The 20,857-nt window shown below is 40.2% G+C and overlaps 9 protein-coding genes and 1 non-coding gene across 10 annotated transcripts; 4 read left to right on the forward strand and 6 right to left on the reverse strand.

Annotated features, from left to right (window-relative positions):
* Positions 1-233: 233 nt before the first annotated feature.
* Positions 234-551, forward strand: LSM8 (U4/U6-U5 snRNP complex subunit LSM8; the record flags this gene model as incomplete). Its single annotated transcript, XM_449688.1, has 1 exon — positions 234-551. One exon carries the CDS (start codon positions 234-236, stop codon positions 549-551), a length of 318 nt encoding a protein of 105 aa, XP_449688.1.
* A 107-nt stretch (positions 552-658) lies between these two features.
* Positions 659-1,285, reverse strand: MDE1 (methylthioribulose 1-phosphate dehydratase MDE1; the record flags this gene model as incomplete). The annotated part of the gene is made up of 1 exon (XM_449689.1): positions 659-1,285. The coding sequence occupies one exon, from the start codon at positions 1,283-1,285 to the stop codon at positions 659-661; it is 627 nt and encodes a 208-aa protein (XP_449689.1).
* A 473-nt stretch (positions 1,286-1,758) lies between these two features.
* STU2 (Stu2p) lies at positions 1,759-4,236 on the forward strand (the record flags this gene model as incomplete). The annotated part of the gene is made up of 1 exon (XM_449690.1): positions 1,759-4,236. The coding sequence occupies one exon, from the start codon at positions 1,759-1,761 to the stop codon at positions 4,234-4,236; it is 2,478 nt and encodes an 825-aa protein (XP_449690.1).
* A 311-nt stretch (positions 4,237-4,547) lies between these two features.
* Positions 4,548-6,242, reverse strand: PDC1 (indolepyruvate decarboxylase 1; the record flags this gene model as incomplete). Its single annotated transcript, XM_449691.1, has 1 exon — positions 4,548-6,242. The coding sequence occupies one exon, from the start codon at positions 6,240-6,242 to the stop codon at positions 4,548-4,550; it is 1,695 nt and encodes a 564-aa protein (XP_449691.1).
* A 973-nt stretch (positions 6,243-7,215) lies between these two features.
* On the reverse strand, positions 7,216-9,192 carry FRE8 (putative ferric-chelate reductase; the record flags this gene model as incomplete). The annotated part of the gene is made up of 1 exon (XM_449692.1): positions 7,216-9,192. The coding sequence occupies one exon, from the start codon at positions 9,190-9,192 to the stop codon at positions 7,216-7,218; it is 1,977 nt and encodes a 658-aa protein (XP_449692.1).
* Positions 9,193-9,913: 721 nt separating this feature from the next.
* On the reverse strand, positions 9,914-9,984 carry tG(GCC)12. Its single transcript has one exon. It is a non-coding gene; the product is annotated as a tRNA-Gly (tRNA).
* Positions 9,985-10,323: 339 nt separating this feature from the next.
* On the reverse strand, positions 10,324-10,650 carry PET191 (Pet191p; the record flags this gene model as incomplete). The annotated part of the gene is made up of 1 exon (XM_449693.1): positions 10,324-10,650. The coding sequence occupies one exon, from the start codon at positions 10,648-10,650 to the stop codon at positions 10,324-10,326; it is 327 nt and encodes a 108-aa protein (XP_449693.1).
* Positions 10,651-10,973: 323 nt separating this feature from the next.
* Positions 10,974-15,140, forward strand: RAV1 (Rav1p; the record flags this gene model as incomplete). Its single annotated transcript, XM_449694.1, has 1 exon — positions 10,974-15,140. The coding sequence occupies one exon, from the start codon at positions 10,974-10,976 to the stop codon at positions 15,138-15,140; it is 4,167 nt and encodes a 1,388-aa protein (XP_449694.1).
* An 89-nt stretch (positions 15,141-15,229) lies between these two features.
* On the reverse strand, positions 15,230-16,393 carry CPR7 (peptidylprolyl isomerase CPR7; the record flags this gene model as incomplete). Its single annotated transcript, XM_449695.1, has 1 exon — positions 15,230-16,393. The coding sequence occupies one exon, from the start codon at positions 16,391-16,393 to the stop codon at positions 15,230-15,232; it is 1,164 nt and encodes a 387-aa protein (XP_449695.1).
* Positions 16,394-16,892: 499 nt separating this feature from the next.
* On the forward strand, positions 16,893-20,825 carry GEA1 (Arf family guanine nucleotide exchange factor GEA1; the record flags this gene model as incomplete). The annotated part of the gene is made up of 1 exon (XM_449696.1): positions 16,893-20,825. The coding sequence occupies one exon, from the start codon at positions 16,893-16,895 to the stop codon at positions 20,823-20,825; it is 3,933 nt and encodes a 1,310-aa protein (XP_449696.1).
* Positions 20,826-20,857: the final 32 nt, after the last annotated feature.

A 20,857-nucleotide genomic window follows, 5' to 3' on the forward strand; every position in this document is an offset into this window, starting at 1 on the left:
GAAATTTCCCTTGAAAACTCGAAAAACACATACAAACGCATAATGGGAAGCAAGTAAGAGTCTAGCAAAACATAGAAGAGAAAGTGCATCAGATGTACACTGGGATCTGGGTGTGCATAAACAGATACGACTAAGAACAGCATCTAGTAATTAGTTTGCTTATTGGCATTTTTCTAGGTACACTCAAGTTTGGAAGTTTTGGAAAAGTCTACAAGCAAGAACACACGCAGAGAATGTCGCCTTTATTGAAGCAGTACTTGAACAAAGACATAGTGGTAGTGACCACAGCTGGTGAAGTGATGCATGTCGTTTTGGATGGTTACGATAAATACACAAACCTTGTGGTCAAAGAAGGAGACAAGATCAGACTTCTGCGAGGTAGTGAGATAGTTGTGTGCGGGTTGTTAGAAGATGCAAAAGCACTAGAAGGGCTGCCGATGGATTCACATGTCTATAAGGACACGAAGAATGTTATCAAGGATGAGTATCTGATATGGGAAGCTGTAAATAAGAAACATCAATCTACACATAAGAAGAGGAAACTCAAATGAAATAACTTGACACACAAAAGATAAGGTCAAAACAGAAAAGCTATGTATAATGATAAATAATATTACTTCTAATATGTTGTTAATTTTTTTCGCATTTGAAGGTTCATTCAAGGTAATGGTATATTGTATTGGTGCATTTTCAAAGCGAGCTCAAGCAAATAGTCGATTGCTTCGTTATAGATTTTACATTTCTCGATGGATGGGCCCCATACGAAGATACCATGTCTCCTCACTATAACAGCCACGGTATCCTGGGAGTACTTGTCCAGCACATCATTCAGCTGGTCTATCAGCTCATCTTCATGTGCCATGTTTTCTATGATGGGGATGGTCAAAGTATCATAGTAACCGTGGTTTGGCATGGCTTTGATCTGTTCAATGTTGGAAATTTTGAACTCTTTGTCGAATAGAAGTGAGCACATCACCGCATTTTGCGAGTGTGTATGTATCACAGCACCACTGTTTCTCTTCTTATAACAAGCCAAGAACAATGGCGTGCAAGCACTGGGCTTTAATCCCCGGGGGATGCTCAAGTAGTCACCTTTGATCAAATCCATCACAAACAAATCTTCGGGTCTCATCAGCTCTTTTTGGACTCCTGAAGGTGCAATATACGCAACATCACTCTCCCCATTCCTCTCTCTTATGGAAATACCACCACCAGTACCGGTACACCAGTTCAAATGGTAAAACTGTTTGCACAATGTACAGATAAGTTCCGCTGCTTCACCCATATTCTTCCTTGTATCTTCTTACTGTTTCAGAGTCAACTCAAAAAAAAATCTAGCGAACACCTATGACTTCCCAATTCACAGAGTCATAAAATCAATCACAAGCATCACACATACCAACCCATAGTTCCATAGCAGTTCAAAACTATTACTTGTTAACATCGAAAGGTTCTATGAAGGCATCGGTGAAAATTCACGTGATGGACCAACCACCCGACCAAAATGGCCCTCTTTGAATATCCCGTTGCGATGAGCTTTCTTGGAATTTTTCAAGACTTTTTTTTGCGTCTCGCTTCCCTTAGGGCTTCTTCTATCTCACGCTGCACAAACAACAATTGATCGTGATGTAAACAATAACAAGCTCTACGGTGCATTGGGCCTTAAATAGAGTTGTTGGGAGCGGTTGCAATTGTGCTACTGTACTCATAGGAATATCAAATAGTATAATAAGTATACTAAGAAAAATATAAGAAGAGATGGCGGACGAGGAGGTAGATATTGAGAGGTTGACGCTGCAAGAAAAGCTGGACCATAAGTTATGGAAAGCACGTCAGCGTGGATACCAGGATTTGCAAAAGGAATTGGAAGAGGGTATACTGGATCCTTCATTTTTTGATCAGCTATGGGGGGAAACAGGCAGGTTTGAACAGTATATACAGGACTCAAACGTGGTGGCTCTTGAGAGCGCTGTTGTAGCCCTGAACAGTTTCCTGGGTAAAAAGATAAGTAAAATTGTCGATAGTGGTGACGATACAATCAAGACACATGCTAAGTTTCAAGTGGATGCGTGGGTTCCCGTGTTGATAATAAAGCCATTGAGCTCAACGAGGGCCGCAACGAAGAAGAATGCTATGGAATGCATAATAAAATTGGTATCATTGATGGACTCAGTTGACTACACGATTTCAGCGATACTGACGAAATTGCCATCAGTTATCAAACAACCAAAACCTACAGCTGCAATAATTAATATACTCAATCAAATACTTACCAAGTTTCAATGCAATTTATTGGCATCTGCAGACCTGCTAAAGCAGTTACTCGAGCCGTTACCAAAACTGTCTAGTCATGCTGATAGAAATGTTAGGTCTGAGACCATGAATCTAATAGTTACAGTTTTCCTAAAAGTAGACGGGTTCCAAAATAGAGCTTTACTTGATGAATTACTATTAAACTCCTTGAAACCTATCCAGATAAAAGATATGGAAAAGATGATAGATAAGGTCAAAGATCAGAAGCCAGAGATCATGCCCTATGTATGGGAGGATGTAATCGCAAAAAATAAACAACAATTTAACGTTGATGAAGATGGAGACACGGTTATGATGGGAAGTAATACTGAGCCAAAACAGGATAATACCAATAACAATGTAAATGCCTTAGACTCACTGGTTGCTGGTGATACCATTCTGGATAAGTTCCCGGACGAATTCCATAGCCGGGTTGAATCGCAGAAATGGAAGGATAGAGCAGAAGCTCTTGAGGAATTCTATGATCATGCTTTAAGTAAATTGAAAAAGATAGATGGCAATGCCAATGAAAACTATACAAATCTATTTTCAATGTATGGACATATTATTTCCAAAGATATAAATGTGCAAGTGGTTACAATCGCTGCTGAATCGATAGATAAAATATGCCACGCACTTCCGAAACAGAAATTGACAAAACATCTTATTCAGTTAGTTTTTAATCCTTTATTGGAGAGAACAAAGGAGAAGAAGCCCACATTATTGGATGCGATTAGAAAGACGCTAAAAACTTTGGTGGAACACAGTAATCCAGTACTACCGCATAATGAAGACATGCTTCAACTAATCTTGCAATATATGGAACACAAAGTACCGCAAATAAGAATGGAGTGTACAAGCTTATTCAACTACGTGTTACAATTGGAGGCCCCAGGGTTTGACATACATTCCTCTTATTTATTTGGTGAGATCTCCAGAATTGTACCAAAGGTGGTTAAGATCGTAAACGACACGAACCCTAGTATTAGACAAGTTGGTTTCGACTGTTTTGCAACTCTTGTGACATTGCTCGGAAAGAGGCCATTTATAGATAGCTTGGATAAGCTTGACACACAAAAGCGGAAGAAAATAGAGGAATTGATAAATTCCAAATCTAGACCATCATCTGGTGCACTTCCCGGCACGAGGGCCGGAGCAACCTCAACAGTTCTCCCCGTGAAGAGACCACCAACATCACCACTGAAGAAACCTCCAACTTCAACATCACCTCGATCTAGGGTCCTATTAACTTCGCGGTCACTGACTAAACCGAATTTTGGTGGCTCACAACCTGCACCTGTTGCTGAACTCACTACAGGCACACTGACGCCGAACAAGCGTTTCGATAAGGCTGTGGATAACGGTGTACAAGGTATCACGAGTAATGGTGGTGCCAATTACGTTAGCAAGTTCAACTCGGAGCGAGAGAGGTGGGATAAGGAGCGGGGTGGGCTGTTGAGCAGTATAAAAAAGCTTGAAGATACCAATGCAGAACTCACTGCGCGTAACTTTGAGCTTGTTGACAAGCTCACGTCATTTGAGAAAGAGAGGGAGCAACAGAACTTGGTGATCAATAGCAAGAACGAGGAGAACGGCAAGCTTTTAGAGAAAATTGACTTCCTGGAGATGAAAGTCAAAGAACTGCAAGAGAAACTAGATAGTAATCTGAGCTCGGCGAGGACTTTCTCGTTGGGGACGGAGTTGAGCGTCCCTGAGGCCAAGCGTGTAGTTGAGTCGAGCGACGACGAGTTGCCAAAGCGTGTGAACTCGTTGCGGATCAACTCTCGTGCCTCTACTCTAAGCTCTTCAGATCAGCAGCTATTCTCGAGACAGTTCAGTGGCAGGGACGATGAGGAGTCCTGGAAGCGAGCAGCTGAGGTCACTCGAAAGTTGAAAGAACGGATCGAGACCATGAAGGCCAGAAACCGGGAACTAAGTAACTAAATATGGAGATCTTTAATTTTCAAGAATTTTTATGTAACGTAAGTTCATTATACTCAAAGAATCAGTACCCTTAGTTTACTCCAGAGGCTGGCTCCATCTCTTTTGGTGTATTCTATAGATCTGTCATGTCCGTCACATCAAGTCAGTAGAGTGGTTTTTCTGTATTGTTTGGTGACTATTTTTTGAAAAATGCATAATAAATCGTCAATTAATTCATGTGTATAAAAACTTTATAAAGTATATTTAGAATTTTTAGAATTGTAAAGTTAAATTAGAAAAATAAACCAGTATTTTAGGATTTATCATCAGATTTATTCTTGCTTAGCGTTGATGGAAGCGGTCAACTTAGCTTGTTCAATCAAGGAAGTTGGAGCGTCCATAACTGGCAACATAACTTCGATCATTCTGATCTTGGAGTTCTTGTTGAATTCCTTGTCTTGGGTCAACTTGTCCCATTCACCGGTGGTGGCGACTCTGTGGTTTTCGTAGTCCTTAGCACCGAAGGTTGGCAATAGAGCCAAGTGGTCCCAGTTTTGGATGTCGTTGTAACCAGCCTTTTCACCGTGAATCAATCTTTCGATGGTGTAACCGTCGTTGTTCAAGACGAACAAGTATGGCTTCAAGCCCCATCTGATCATGGTGGAGATTTCTTGGACAGTCAATTGCAAAGAACCGTCACCAATGAACAAGATAACTCTCTTCTTTGGGTCGATTTCTTCAGCAGCGAAAGCGGCACCCAAACAAGCACCGGTGGTGAAACCGATGGAACCCCATAGAACTTGGGAGATACCGTAAGCGTTGTTTGGGAATGGGGTTTGGTTGATACCAAAAGCGGAGGTACCGGTTTCAGTGATAACAACATCACCTTCTTGCAAGAACTTGGAAACTTGGTTCCACATCCATTCTTGCTTCAATGGGGTAGCTGGGTCACAGGACTTGTTTTCTGGGACTCTAGCTGGGACAGGGACTGGCTTGTAACCCTTGATAGCTTCTGGGACGGCGTTCAACAACTTTTGCAAAGCGAACTTCATTTGGACACCTGGGAAGGTAGCGTTTCTGATCTTGATGTAGTCAGAGTGGAATTCGACGATGTTCTTGGTCTTGTAAGAGTAAGAGAAAGAACCAGTGTTGAAATCGGACAACAAAGCACCGACAGACAAGATCAAGTCAGCGGATTCAACAGCTTCCTTAACTTCTGGTCTGGACAAGGTACCGACGTAGACACCACCGAATCTTGGGTGTTGTTCGTCGATGGAACCCTTACCCATTGGGGTAACGAAGGATGGGAATTGAGTGGCGTCAATCAACTTCTTGGTTTCAGCCTTGACGTCGTGTCTGGAAGCACAAGCATCAGCCAAGATAACTGGGTTCTTAGCAGCCTTGATCAATTCCAAGACGGTGTCAACGACTTCAGTTTCGGCTTCTGGGTCGTTTGGCTTCAAGGACAAGTCAATTGGGGTTTCCAAAAGCTTGGCTGGGACCTTTAGGTCGACCAAGTTAGCTGGTAGACCCAAGTAGACTGGTCTTTGGGTGATGTAGGTGGTTCTGATACATCTGTCGATCTCAGCTGGAGCGGTAGCGATGTCAGTGACCATAGCGGTGGTCTCAGAGATGTTAGCGGACATTCTGTGGAAGACAGTGAAGTCACCGTTACCCAAGGTGTGGTGCAACAACAATTGCTTAGCTTGAGAGGAGATGGATGGGACACCGACGACGTGCAAGACACCGACGTGTTCAGCGTAAGAACCGGCAATACCGTTCAAGGCAGACAATTCACCGACACCGAAGGTGGTGATGATACAGGACATACCCTTGATTCTAGCGTAACCGTCAGCAGCGTAAGCAGCGTTCAATTCGTTAGCGTTACCAGCCCATCTCATACCTTCAACTTCGTAGATCTTGTCCAATAGGGACAAGTTGAAGTCACCTGGCAAACCGAAGATGGTCTTAACGTCGACTTGGTTCAATCTCTCGAACAAGTATCTACCCAAAGTAATCTCAGACATTGTTAATGTTTTTTGGCAATTGAATGTTTAGAGCTTATACAGTTGTATTAGTCTGGTCTCTTTATTTATGTACAATCTAAAAATTATTGAAACTTGATTCCATGTTGTCCTTTATATATGTTTTTTTTTCATGAATTGATTTATTCTTGATGAGTTTGATTTCTTTGTTCAGGTATCAAGAAGAAAATTTTTCTTTCTGCAGACTTATCTGTATAAATTGCTTTTTTATGGGATTTAAGCGCATAAATATTTGATTCAAATAAGCCAAACGGTATATTCTAAGAGATTCTTGGCTTTTCACTTCAGCTGTAGCTCTTCAGCTGTAGCTCTCTGGCTTCTCTCGCTTCACTTGAATTTGGGCAAATTGCATAAAGTTATGCAAAAATATGGTTCCTACGTAATTGTCTAAGTGGCTCTCTGCCCTTTTCTTTGTTATTCAATTGTGTTTTTGGCTCTTTGCTCTGGTCGTTGCGGACACAATGGATTTTGTCGGTGCGGCGATTGTAGTGGATAGCGGAGGGGAGTTTGGGGTGGGGACCCTTGCAGTTCCTTTTTTTTCTGATCTCTCTCTCTGTGATTCAATCCCATCTCGATTGTTGTGCATTGTCTGTGGAGCCCGTTAGAATATGTCGTGGGATTGGTATTTCTTTTTTTTTATCTCTCATTGGCATCGCGCGCGTTCAACGCTCTCTTTCTATCTCCGTCTTCTGATTCCTCCCCGTCGTGGGAGCAGCTGGGAGTCGGGAACAGGCATCTCGGGGAAGGTGGGATCCCGGTGTGTGGGTGTTGGTTTTTGACTTTGCTAAAGGCTTTAGACTAGCTGATGCTTGCTGATGCTTGCTGATGCTTGCTGATGCTTGCTGACTACACTGGTCTACAAAAGAGTGTTACAAAGTTCTCACAATAGAAAGGGTTGTACGTACGTATCTATGTGTATTGCAAAAAAAATACGTAAAACGTGTATAAAAATGCTCTACACTGCGAAGGACTCACCGTGGAAACGGAGTCCGCTGTCTGTGGACCAGCGGGACGTGGCGTCTATCAGGCCCGGAGGGCCTGCTGCGACGACCCATACGCGCCGCTTGTCTACGGAGACATCGTTGACTCCGCACTCGCTCTCCATGCACCAGTTGTAGTCGTGCTGGTCCAGCCGGGGTCGTCCATGGAACACTTTCACACCCGACGGGATCGCTATCTTCTTGTCCCTGTCCTCTTGCTCCTCGATAATCGATGGCTCACGGAATACCCCAACTGGTACTCTCTTGTGCTCCGTGTCATTCTTGAACACATCCGTGAAGTCGATCTCGTCTGCCGTGTTCTCCCGCGCTACATTGCGCAGACAGTAGCCGCCGTTGGCACCGTTGGCACTGTTAACACCGTTGGCATTGTTAGTGGCTTTAGTATCGCGCTTCGCACCGGGGTCCATCGCACGGGCGTTGCCACTTCCTACGTGGTCCATGCTGTCCAGCAAGGACCCGCCTTGCATGTGGTGGTGGCTCAGCAGCGGCGTGTGCTCGTTATCGCTGAAGTCGTTGTCCGTGTACTCGATCTCGATCTCGTCCTCGGCCCCTTGCCCGCTGATGTACACCTCCATCCCTTCGAAGTTGTTCCGGATGTGCGACAGGATGCGCAGGTCCCGGAAGTCCCGGATCGCCCACTTCAGCTTCACCAGGCACCCGTTGAAGTTCAGCACGCGCAGCAGCGGCAGCCCGAACGAGATGCCCGTGCCCCCGACCACGATCAGCACCCGCTGCGAGTCCACAATGTAGTTCAAGGGCGACCCCAGCAGCGCCTGCGTCCCGCGGCCCAGCGCGAACGTCGACCGGTACTTCACAAGCGAGTCCGCCAGGTTGCGCGGCTTCGTCAAGAAGTTGATCACCGGCTCAAACGCCCCGGAGACGTGGTACCGCATGCCGTCCCGCATCGGGAACTTCTCGCTGCGGATGATCAGCTGGATCTTGTCGTCCTTCGGCAAGTTCGCGATCGTGAACGGGTGCTGCAAAGGTACCACCAGGCCATTGACCAAGTAGTCCACGGCTCGCGCGAGACCCCCGCCTTTCGCAGGCCGTATGCGGACGTGCGCACCAGGGTACTGCGGCCGCAGCGCAAGCTGCTCCAGCGGGAACTCCATCAGCGTTAACGTCGGCGAGATGCGCTGCACCTTCGCCACACACACCCGCGTGATGCGCACCCTGTAGATCACCTGTGCCACAAGGATCGACAGGCTCATCGCTGTGTAGTACGGCACCCCGGGCCGCGCATGCATGTAGATCAGCACAACAACAAGCCACGTACTCAAGTAGTGCACCGTGTAGAAAACACGGAAGGCACGCCGCCGTATAGGGGCAAGCGACGTGACCACTATCAGCACGAAGAGCACCATCGCAATGAGCCCGTACAGGTTCGCAGGCTTACGCATCTTCTCCAGCAGCACTTTGTTAGCACACATCACATACGCATAGAACACAGAGTGCAGGAACGCCGCCAGCACGACTATGCGCCCAATCCACTTGTGGAACGGGAGTAACGTCAAGTATAGCGTCTTGGGCAACGGCGAAGGGCGCAACGTCAGGAACAACAGCGGCGGCATCAACGCCACCGCTAGCCTGCCAAGTTTCTTGACCACAATGAAAAAATTGCCCTGCGAACCATGCAACGTGAAAATGCCAACAAAGCTGCACCAAAATATGCACTGCTGGAGAGACTTGTTGTGGTACACTCGGAGCCTGTGTATCCAGGCGTGTCTGGCCACAAAATGGTGGCGGAAGTAGTGCATCACTTGAAAATACCGCTGCGACAGTGTGACCCGATTGTAGGACGGTATCATCACACATATAATGATCAGCGCACAGGTGAAGCACGCTCGCGAGTACAGGTCCGCGATGCGCGACTGCGCTAACTTCTCAGCCCTCCTGTCCGGCACCGTAGAATTCCCATCATACGCATTCATTACAGAATCATCAATTCTATTGTTAAACTGTTAATAAAAAGGGTCCAGAGATTTATGCAGCTGTATGAATATAGTCAAAATATGCTTAGATGATCAAATGCTTAAAAATACACTAATGCCAATGAAAGAAATGAAAAAATGCCAATGCTCGATTCATCATGTATATGAACTCTGAACTGCTTACTCTGCCAAACAAGAGGAAAAAAATTGTGAGGACACTATCATTATTATATATGTTGATCCATTAGCTCATCGACTTATTTTCAGCTTTTCCATCTTTTTTTCACTTAGAATCCCCCAACATTACACAGACACGTTCGTAGAGATGATAGGGTTTGAGGGTGAGGTCCAGACACCCCCTTCTCAGAAAGTTCAAGATCGTAATAGCCCGATATCTCGAGATTGCGAACTCCACTTTTACAGAAACCGATTATAAGCATGGATGGGTGGCTTTGATGATGGGTCTTATATATAAGATAAAGAATAGACTACAATTTGTGCAAATATTCAGCTTCAAACCACTCTGATTTATCAGTAGAGTAAATAAGATATCAAGACAACAAAAAAATTATTAAGGTGTATTAACTTCTGGCACCCTGTAATTATACCTTCAAAAATCTTATTAGAGCTCTCTCACCACAGTAGGATCTGTTTAGATCGCAAAGTCTAGGGAGTGGCCACAGGGGTTAGGAGCTCAAACTTATATCCAAAAAAAAGTAAATGCGCAAGCCCGGAATCGAACCGGGGGCCCAACGATGGCAACGTTGGATTTTACCACTAAACCACTTGCGCTTGTGTATTTGATGACTATATAAGTACAAAAACTAGGTACTTGAATAAGTATTTATCAGAAAATTTCTGAGTTATTGTTGAAATAAACGTGAATGTTTAGGACTGTATTGACTTTATTACTACTGAACATATAGTTCCGCACAAAAAAATGATAGAAATAGTTCGTCTCTGGCAATTATCCATTTGACGAGTCTTTATTTTATTTGTTGTGCAAATTATTCAAAGTATTGTCCTTTAGATCTAGCTTACGCATACAAAACATAAAAAAAATGCCATTCATGTGATAAATATTCATATTATTTACAGATAATGGTTTACATATGGCAATATTTAAGAGATTTATTCTTTCTCTGAACTATTTAATGTATTAAGTTTGTTCATCTCTTCTCTAGGGTTAAAGTCCCCACTACAAAGCTTGTCGTATTGCTGGTCGTATTTACCTGTGGATAATGGTGCATTACCTCTAAAACGCTTAGTCATATCCACCATACCGCGCTTGCAATCCAGAAAAGCCTTCATCTGGGCTATACATAACTCTGGCAAATCTTTACTCAGCTCGGGATTATCTAGACACTCCTGTGGCTTGTGTCTTTCAATCATCACACATGGCGACCTCTGAAGACATATAGCGACCGCTCTCTTCTGATCTTTACAACTGGCACCCATACTCTATGTTGATTCCGTGTATGCCTGATACTCCTTTCTATGTGTTATTGAACAACCAGTACGTTGCGAATGTAATCGATTTTGAGGATTGACCCATTGCATTGCATATTTGGTCTTTCATTATCCTTTTTTTTCTTTTACTCATCTTCCCTTTTCCCGGAACTGAAAAATCAGAAATAAAGGCATAATTAGCCTAATTAAATCGCATATTGCACAAATATGGGGTAGTGCCAACTAAGGAAATAAGAAAATCTAATAAAATATTTGAGCTTTTAATTATATTCTGCGGGTTCAATTTATAGCGCACAGAACGTATATCACTGATGTCGCTAACATTTCTCCCGGGGAAACCCAATGACACGGTCACCTCGGTATGTCAAAGGTTGTGGCTGGATCAGACTCTACTAGCATATTGCTCTGGTAATAACTTGATCATCATGTCCAATGAATTGACAAAATTGCAAACATTGTACTTAGATGAAGATTGTGTCTCAGTGGACATCAATGCTACGAATGGTTTCATAGCTGTAGGCTTTGGGAATAAGACTAAAATATACAAACCAATGTACCAAGTGATGAAGAATCCTAAGTGGGTGAATTGTTGCGAAGTATTTCACGATGAATCTAAGGTGAACTGTGTTAAATGGGGTAATGCCAATGAACTAGTCATCGGATCAAAATATCTATCGCTCTGGAATATTAAAGATGAATTTGGAGACTACAGACCAGTACTTTTGTGGACTAAGTTGCAGCCTAAACCAGTTTATTGTTGCGATATCTCTCAGGATTCTCAGCTAATTGCGAGCTATGGGAAATATGAGAAGACGGTAAAGTTATGGAAAAGAGTTTCAATTAGTGGTGAGGAGAATGTGTTTAATGTCACCTTGTTGAAACATGATGCACCCATAACCGCTCTAAAATGGAAAAGGAACTCAATAGACGATGATATAAACAGAGCCTCTCAAGTGCTCTTTACTCTTTGTGAGGATAGACAACTACGTGTATGGTTTTGCTATAAACTCGACAGTTGCCATACAGTGGATTTGTGGGGATCTTTAACACTAAGTCATAGACAAAGATATTGCCTAATAATAGATAACTGGCTGCTAAGTTACTGTAGTAAAAATAGCAAACTGCGATCTATTGATCGTAACACAATAGTTAACTCAGACGTCGTTCTACTAGCGGACAGTGAAGGTAACGTTGAGATCCATGCTCTTGATCATTTATCAAATGATCCACCGAGAATTATGAAGAAAAGATTACTGCATAATAAGAGATTACATAAAGACTCCTTTGTTGCGAAACCTGACATACTTTACTTCAGCGAGGTGCAACCTTTCACATCAAAGGACAATATCCTTTCGATTGTTATACATGATTTAAAAGGTGTGATAAGACATTCAACAATATCCTTAGCAGAATTATTAGATAATGATAAAGAGGTAATTGGAACTTTGGAACATAAATTCACTGGGCATAACAAGTCCATCCAAAAGCTAATCAGAAGTAGTGATGGTGAAGCACTGTTGACAACAACTAGATTTTCAGAGAATTGTGTGTGGACTCCACAATACTTGGGTCACGGTATAACATTGAGAATGAAAAATATTATTTGTACAGAAAGTCCCATCGAAACAGCTGTCGTGCATGAAAAAGGAAAATTGGTTATTGCGCTCCTACAGAACAATAAACTACAAGCATGGAGGTGTCCCAATTACGATTCGAAGATGTCTGATACCAAGCTCAGTACTCTAGAAGCAGAGTTAACGTTGCAAAAAGATAAAACCGTTAAGCCCATTTTGATGTTAAATACTCCTGAAGAAAAACATAATCATGATAGGCACTTTATTGCAATATTTTATGATGACGGTAGTATCAATGCATTTGAAGTGTCTGAAAGGAGAGGTATTTCCGAGATCAGATCTCAAAATTTGGCCTTGGATGGAAGAGAAATACACCAACTTTCCACGATCGATCCTGTACATCGTACATTCAATGCTAACAGACCTCTCTTAGCAGTATGTACAACAGGAGGAACTGTAATAACATTTAGGGCGAAAATAGATTACGAGAAGCTGGAACTCTCTTGGATACAGGCACATGAAATAAATACAGGAGGTCAAAAATTAAGACTAGTTAGGGGATCATCGACAGGTAAAATGTGTATAGTCGATCAATCTGAAAAGATTATGTCCTTATGGGACATGAGAAGAGGCGTATTAGAGTATGAGGAGCATTTTGAAGAGCCAATATTGGATATTGACTGGACAAACACTGTACATCACCAAAGCGTAGTATCTATTGGTTTCGAGAGCCATGTCATTCTCTATACCCAGCTAAGATATGACTATACTAACAAAACACCAAGCTATTTACCAATAGAGGATATAAATGTGATCTCTCACACGGCCCATAAGATTGGTGATTCTATCTGGATGAAGGACGGTATATTTGTGGTGGCTTCAGGAAATCAATTTTATGTCAAGGATAAGACTCTAGATACTAATGACCCTTTCACGCATGCCTCTATTGGTTCTAGAATGATATTTTCAAATGATTTGTTCCACTTAAGCAGTGTATTGAATGGTCCTTTACCAGTATATCACCCGCAATTTTTAATCCAAGCATTGTATGCTAATAAACTTGAGCTAGTGAAAGAACTATTATTAAGGCTTTTTTTAGAGCTACGCAAATTGCAACTGAACGCTAAAAATATTATCGATTTAGATTCAACACTCAACATTGAACCTTATAAGTTTTTGTACCGTTTGAACAAAGACTATCCCAAAGAAATTTTTCCGGCACCATATCAAGAGTTTAATGAGCAAGTTGCGGGGCAACTAAGTGAACAACTAACCAAGATTGCATTACCATATATGACGAGACATCAACAGATCACTTTGATGACAGTTATTACTACTGTGATAGAGCTAATGAAGCACCAATCTACTGTAGATTTCAACGGGTTACGATTTTTACTCGGTACCAAACTATACCAATCGCACAAGAAATCTCAAAAATCCGTATTGATGAGAGATGTTTCATGGGCTTTACATTCAGATAATAAAGAACTCTTAATGTCCATTTTGGGTGCACAAATACTATCGTGGCAGCAAGCTAGGCAATATAAAATTGCATATTGGGCAAAACAAGATGATTTGTTAGCCAGCTTCGAAAAAATTGCTAAGTATGAGTTTTCTAAAGATGATACTCGAGACCCTAATAGGTGTGCTGTATTTTACCTAGCTTTGAAGAAAAAGCAGGTACTATCAAGCTTATGGAGAGTATGTCCGGGCCATCCTGAACAACAAAAGATGATGAAATTTCTTGGTAATGACTTCAAACAATCAAGGTGGCGCACAGCGGCCCTTAAAAATGCTTTTGTGCTATCTAGCAAACATAGATACATAGAGGCTGCGAGTTTCTTCTTATTGGCGGATTCTCTTAAAGATTCTGTGAATGTTATTTGCCGTCAACTTAAGGATATTGATCTCGCCATAGCAGTATGCCGGGTATATGAAGGCGATAATGGTCCTATACTAGCGGAGTTTTTAACGAAGGAAGTCCTCCCGACTGCAATTGTAGACAATGATAGATGGACAACTAGCTATATTTACTGGAAATTAAGAAAGCAAGAACTGGCAATAAAAGCCTTAATCACTGCACCCTACGATCTAGAAGATAATAAGCAGTTAGTGGAAGAAAACAAAGTTGTGAACAAATCCTTCTTGGTTGAGGATCCCGCACTATTGTTTTTATACAATCATTTGAGGAATAGAAATTTGAGATATTTTTTAGCTTCTCTTGATCTGAGTAATGAATATGAAAGATACCTAATCCTAAGAGCCACCGAAATTTTATGTCGCATGGGTTGCGATTACTTGGCTATCTCGTTAGTGAAAAATTGGAACTTTATAGACAAACCTAAAGTTGCAACTAAACTACCCTTCAGCCCAATCAAAGACCAGACCTATTCAGGTATCAATGCTATGACAGAAGAGCCTACTTCGACAAATAAGGTCCGGAAGAGTCTCTTTGATATGTTTGACAAATCCGGTGAGGACAACACATCTTCAAGTAGCGCAAATAATGTTACTAAAAGTGTACTGGACGATTTTAACTCCAATAACAACTTGCGTACCTCTAGTATCCTCGACCAATTTAAACCTTCAGGTGGTTTGAATACGAATACAGATAGTTTGTGTACTCAAAAAATTGAGAAAAATCCTGATCAACAACCAAAAAATCTACTCGATGCATTCACGTACAATAATGTGCCTGAGGGAAAAGAGAATGACAATAAACTTACTGAAAAATCGGTCCCCAACAAGCCTAGAAGTCTTTTAGATGATTTTGAAACAATCCCAAGTACAAGTGTTACAAATTCTAGCCAGAATTCTGTTGAAAATAAAACTGTAACTGAGGAAAACGTTGCTTTAAGAAGCGAGCCGCCTAAAGTAAAGAATTTACTTGATGACTTTATGTAAGGGTATAATAGATCGATGATATTTACCAACTCATTATAATGCATATATGTTTGTTCTTTGTTTTCAGCAAAGAACCTGAATTTTTCAATTCACCTAAAAAACTTAGATATATTTTTTTTGGTTCTTTCTTTCTCCTTCTCCAGGATATTCTCTGTTTTCTCGATCTTTTGGCCAATAACGTTATCATCTGGATTGTGATCTCTGCATAATCTATAATTTTTTAGTGCTTCATCATATCTCTTTTTAGCAAACAAACTATTGCCAATTCTGTAGTAAGCCTTTGCCTTGTCCTTATCATCAACGCTATCCAACTCCAGTAAATAATGGCCATATTTCATACTTTCATCATAATCCTTTAGGTTGAATAAGGCAAGACAAATGTTTAGATATAACTTTTTCTTCAACTCAATGAATAATAGGCAATGTTTCTCATCAACGTCTTGTTCTGGTATGTAAGTGTTCACGTATTTCAAAGCCTTCATATATTTGTAATATGAGTTTTGATAATCTTTAATCTTGAACAAAGCCGAACCAGAGTCTTTTATGATATTTGAGGCGTTGTAGGCAGCTGCGAAGTCCTCGGAATCGAAATGAGTATCATCATCCGGGTATTCCTCATAAATATCTCCTCCAATGGTAGAGTTTGATGCATTGTAAAGAGGAATTGACATGGTTTCATCCCAATCACCACAGTCTTCAATAACAACTAAATTTTCAGGTGTACCTTCTTTGTCAACTTTCCCATATTCAATGGTTCGAACCACAGACTTTCCGTGAATTACTCTCCCAAAGATTGAGTGCTTGCCAGTCAGATGGGGAGAGGGGTATGTAGTTATAAAGAATTGCGAGCTGTTAGTATTTGGGGAACCAGTGTTGGCCATGGCCAACAAGAATGGTTCATCAAATTCACCCACATTTTCATCCTCAAACAACCCGTGACACTGCAATTCTTTAGTGTCATCTTTTATTTCCTCCTCTGTAGCATAAATGGAACATCCACCTAAACCAACTTTATCAGAATCAAGGTTGTCCTCCTTTCCAAAAACCAGATCACCACCTTGTATCATGAAGTTTCTTATGACTCTGTGAAAACATGATCTTTTATATGTCAAATGAATACCACCAACAGATCCACTACCAACACATAAGCGATGGAAGTTTTCTACTGCCTTAGGTGCTTTATCGTTATAAAGCTCGCAGACAATTCTACCAATCTGCTCGCCTGCAATTGCAATGTCCAAATAGACCTTCATTGTTATAGTTCGGTAACAAAAATTCTGTGTTAGCTAAAAAAAAGTAGGAATTCCCACAAGCTATACGGTAAATGAGAAACAACGGACTAATATACTAAAATATTAACTCCGAAAAATAGCCTTTTTATGTGAACCCAATATTACCTATATTAGTAGCTCATCGCAGTTTTTATTTTTGTCAAACTGATTTTAATATTTTTTTTTTCACAAGGGAGATGCTCGCGTGGAACTTTGAGCTAGAGACCAAAACATATTGAAATCATGGATCATCATAACAATGCATTTCTGTTCAGTCGATGACCGCTACTTCAAGGTTTTGTAGCAATTGCACGATTTGTTAACTATTAACTGCAAGATTCAGACGACAAACATTGTTGACTGATAAAGGGTGCTACACATTTTGGCAAGTTTATAGAATACCCTGATAAAAGTTAATACTCATACCGTATACCATTTGGAGTATAGCAAAAGGAATTGCTATTCAAATATAAAAAAGATAATGCTTGTGAGTGATCCAAATACAATAATCCTCAGGGAATGCCGAGAGTTGCTATATGTAATAGCAAGTGAGCGCCAAGATGAATACATACCAGCTGTCCCTGATCTGATAGGTGGGTCTAATGAATACTCCGAAGATGAAGAAGACACCCAAAAGGCTGAACTCATGAAAGGTGAAGGCACTGAGGATGTTGATGATAAAACAGCTGTAAAAAACCAACTACAGACTTTGATTGACACAGTATTGCTGTCGCAAACTTTGGATAACATCGATGCATGTACAATAGTAGCGCCTTTCAACCGAACACTGATCTCTCCAAGATTGAATAGGGAAGCCACTATCAGGACTCTAGATGCATTGGAGAAATTTATTAATTTTGAAGTAATAAACGTTAATATGTCGAATTATTCAACGGCCTTTAGAATGTTGATAGACTCTTTGAATAACATTAGTTTTGATGCATATGATAAAACAAGCGATGATTCTATTTTATTTAAAACTTTGGTTTTATTAAGGAGCTCTATAACAAAAAACTCTTTTGAAATACTATCCGATTCAGTTGCTTACGATTTACTGAAAACTACGATAACCTTAGCATGCAATTCAAAAAGATCACCGCTTCTACAAGAGTATGCGCGCTCCTCAATATATGAATTAACAGCGATTGCTTTCAACAAAATACGATCGCTAAAGAGTAGTGACGATACGAATAACTACATCAATGATAAGAGCCTAGGATCATCAACCTTAAAGAAATATCTGGCTAATAGGAGTTCCTCGGAAGAAGATAGTATGGGATTAAAAGGAGATGAATATTTTAATTCGACAGTCGATCTAATAAAGGAAAATAAATATAAGGACCCAAATTGTGGCCTGCCTGTGATAAAAAGATATCTGCAACTACTGCTCTCTTTATTGACAATTGATCAAGACAACAAACACACAAAACAGGTAAAAGCATTAGGATTCAGCTTAATAATCTGTGGTATTGAAGTGGCTGGCAAAGACATCATTTTGTTCCCCTCATTATTCAGTATCGTTGCGGATCAGATCTTTGAACAAGTGCTATATGTCATTAGAACAGTATATGATAAGGAGCTGGTTAAAGTTGCACTTGATCTCTTCATAACTCTGACAATCAATATGGAACCATACTTAAGGCCTCAGATAGAATTAACATTTTCACACATTTGTGATATTTTGTTGGATAAATCCATTTTCACAGGAGAGAGGTCCAAAAAAACAAAGTCGGAGCTTAAAGAAATATTTCTTGAATCTATATCAATTATGTGGAAGCGAAAACCAAGTTATCTTGTGGATGCTTTTATTAATTATGATTGCAACCTAAATAGAATGGACCTGGCCAATATCATCTCCGGTACATTATGCAAATTATTAACTTCTAACGGGAATGATGATATTAATACGTGGCTATTATCTTTTGAGAGCTTAGAGATATTTATAAATTTCATGTATGAAATGACCATAAAGAATGCTTCCATGTCCACAAATGGCATAAAAGAAGGGAGTGACATAATCTCTCAGAAGAAAAAAAAAATTGAATACTTATCCTGTGTTGACAGGTTCAATAAGAAACCCAAGGAGGGTATCACTTACTTTCATAGATCTGGATTTCTAAAAACTCTTTCAGATAAGGATATTGCCACATTCTTATTCGAAAATAAAGGCCCTTTAAACAAGCAAAAGATTGGCCTATTATTATGTGATCCTAATGAACAAAAATTATTGCAATCATACATGCAGAACTTTGATTTTCGGGATTTTAGATTGGATGAAGCATTAAGAATAATGCTATCTAAATTCAGGTTACCTGGAGAATCACAACAAATAGAAAGAATTATTGAAATGTTTTCGGAAGTGTATTCGTCACAAAATGAAAGAAAAAACGAGAACATTCAACCTGAAAGTATTGATTCTAACGAGGCAGATAGTGAGTTGTGTGTTAGCATCTCTAATAAGAATGTTACTTGTGATGCCGACAGTGCTTTTGTGCTCAGTTATTCCTTAATAATGCTGAATACTGATCTCCACAACCCTCAAATAAAAACACATATGTCATTCAGTGATTATACGAGCAATCTAAGAGGATGTTACAAAGGAGCAGATTTCCCAGACAGTTTCTTAGCAAAACTATACAACTCCATTAAAGAAAAAGAAATACTAATGCCGGAAGAACACCATGGCAATGAGCAGCTATTCAAAGATGACTGGAACAATTTGATAGCATCTGCATTTATTCTTACAAAGCCGTCTTCCAAGATACAAGAACATGAGGAGAGAACTAAGGATTTTACAGACTTCATTGGCGCAATTTTTGAAACATTTGGTTTCTCTCTGGTAAGCGCATTTCTATCAACGACTCATGCCAATCAAATTTCGTCGAATAATACCAGATTATTTGCTATAATAGAGAAGTGTGGAAGAATAACAAGTATATATGGATTAAGTGCTCCTTACAACAAAGTAATAGATTCTCTATTAAAAATGACAGTTTTAATCGGAAATTTGGACAAAGAGCTGAGACTTGTCGAAAATGATAATGATGATTATGCTCAAATAGAGGTCGAATCCAGTACTTCTAACGAAGCTATATGCGTTAGTAACGAATCTATTGCATTCGGAAGAGACGAAAAAGCGCAGTTATCTTACATCACTGCTTACAAGTTACTCAACCTAGAGAAAAACAATATTGGCTTGCTACCGGACACACTAGAAACTTTAATTGAAGTTCTTACAATTCTCTACGACAAACACATTATTGATATGTCCTATATTGATAATGTAAACGAATTAATGAGATGCGACATTCTTCCTCGTACCCCTACTGAAATAACCATAAAAAAGGAGGCACTTAACAGAAGTCTTTTGTCAACTTTTGCATCATATATCAAAGGAGATGAAGGGCCGAGTAAAGAACAAATCTCGCTAAGCGAATTGACGATTTCCTTGGTGCGAGAACATAATGTTTTTACTGCACTCAATGCTCATCCCAAATTAATCAACTCTGGGCCCATGAAATCAGTACTATCACTTACCTCTAATGCGAGGTATAATAGTAGGAAAAATTATTGCAATTACAACTTCTTTTTTTTGGTTGAATTCTTGATAAAACTCTGTATCGACAACAATATTATCGAGGAATGTGGCGGTTCAATGATTAATCATTTGGAAAATCACTCCAATACTCCTGGTATAACTACGCGGTCTAGATATGCCATCATGATTATCAAAAATCTTATTAATAAACACTTAGGTGAACAGGATAAGATTATAATAGATACTCTGACATTTTTGAACTCAGAAGATAAAGACCTTCAAGAAAATGATTTCGATTTATTTACCACATTGATAAATGAACTTATATCTCATAGTGAGAAGAACCTGACAGTCCTTAACAATCCATTATTTTGGAGGGCATTATCAAGAGCCTGTGAATATAACATATTGATTGAAACAGTTTCCAGTATATTAGACAACTTTGTACTCAACGAAGACACAGATCTCACTGACCAGATAATGATACATCTGTTATTTATACAGACAATCCATCAGAGTAAAGCTCTCACTAAATTGCTGGAGAATATCACTAAGCTTCCACAGAATTATTCTGATGCAAATGTTCCACACTTAATAGAGTTACTTCTAAACAATCATGACGAGCCATTACGAGTACAAGTAGAGCAATGCCTTGTTGCTCTCACAAAAGAATGCAGCAGCAGCGAACAGCCTGAGCCTTCTAATTTGGTACAGAAATATTATTTGCCTGTCTTGTCAAGAAATATTACAGACGAAAATGTGGTAGTTTCATTAGTTAATATTATTACAACGGTATCGAATCAGTGCACAGATACTAATTCATGGAACAAAGAAGAGCTGAAAAAAATTATGATGCCTTTTGTAAACCATGAGTAACTCTTTTCTCGGCATAACTTTTATTAATAGTT

This window comes from Nakaseomyces glabratus, chromosome M (assembly GCF_010111755.1).
Source record: "Nakaseomyces glabratus chromosome M, complete sequence".
NCBI lineage: Eukaryota > Fungi > Ascomycota > Saccharomycetes > Saccharomycetales > Saccharomycetaceae > Nakaseomyces > Nakaseomyces glabratus.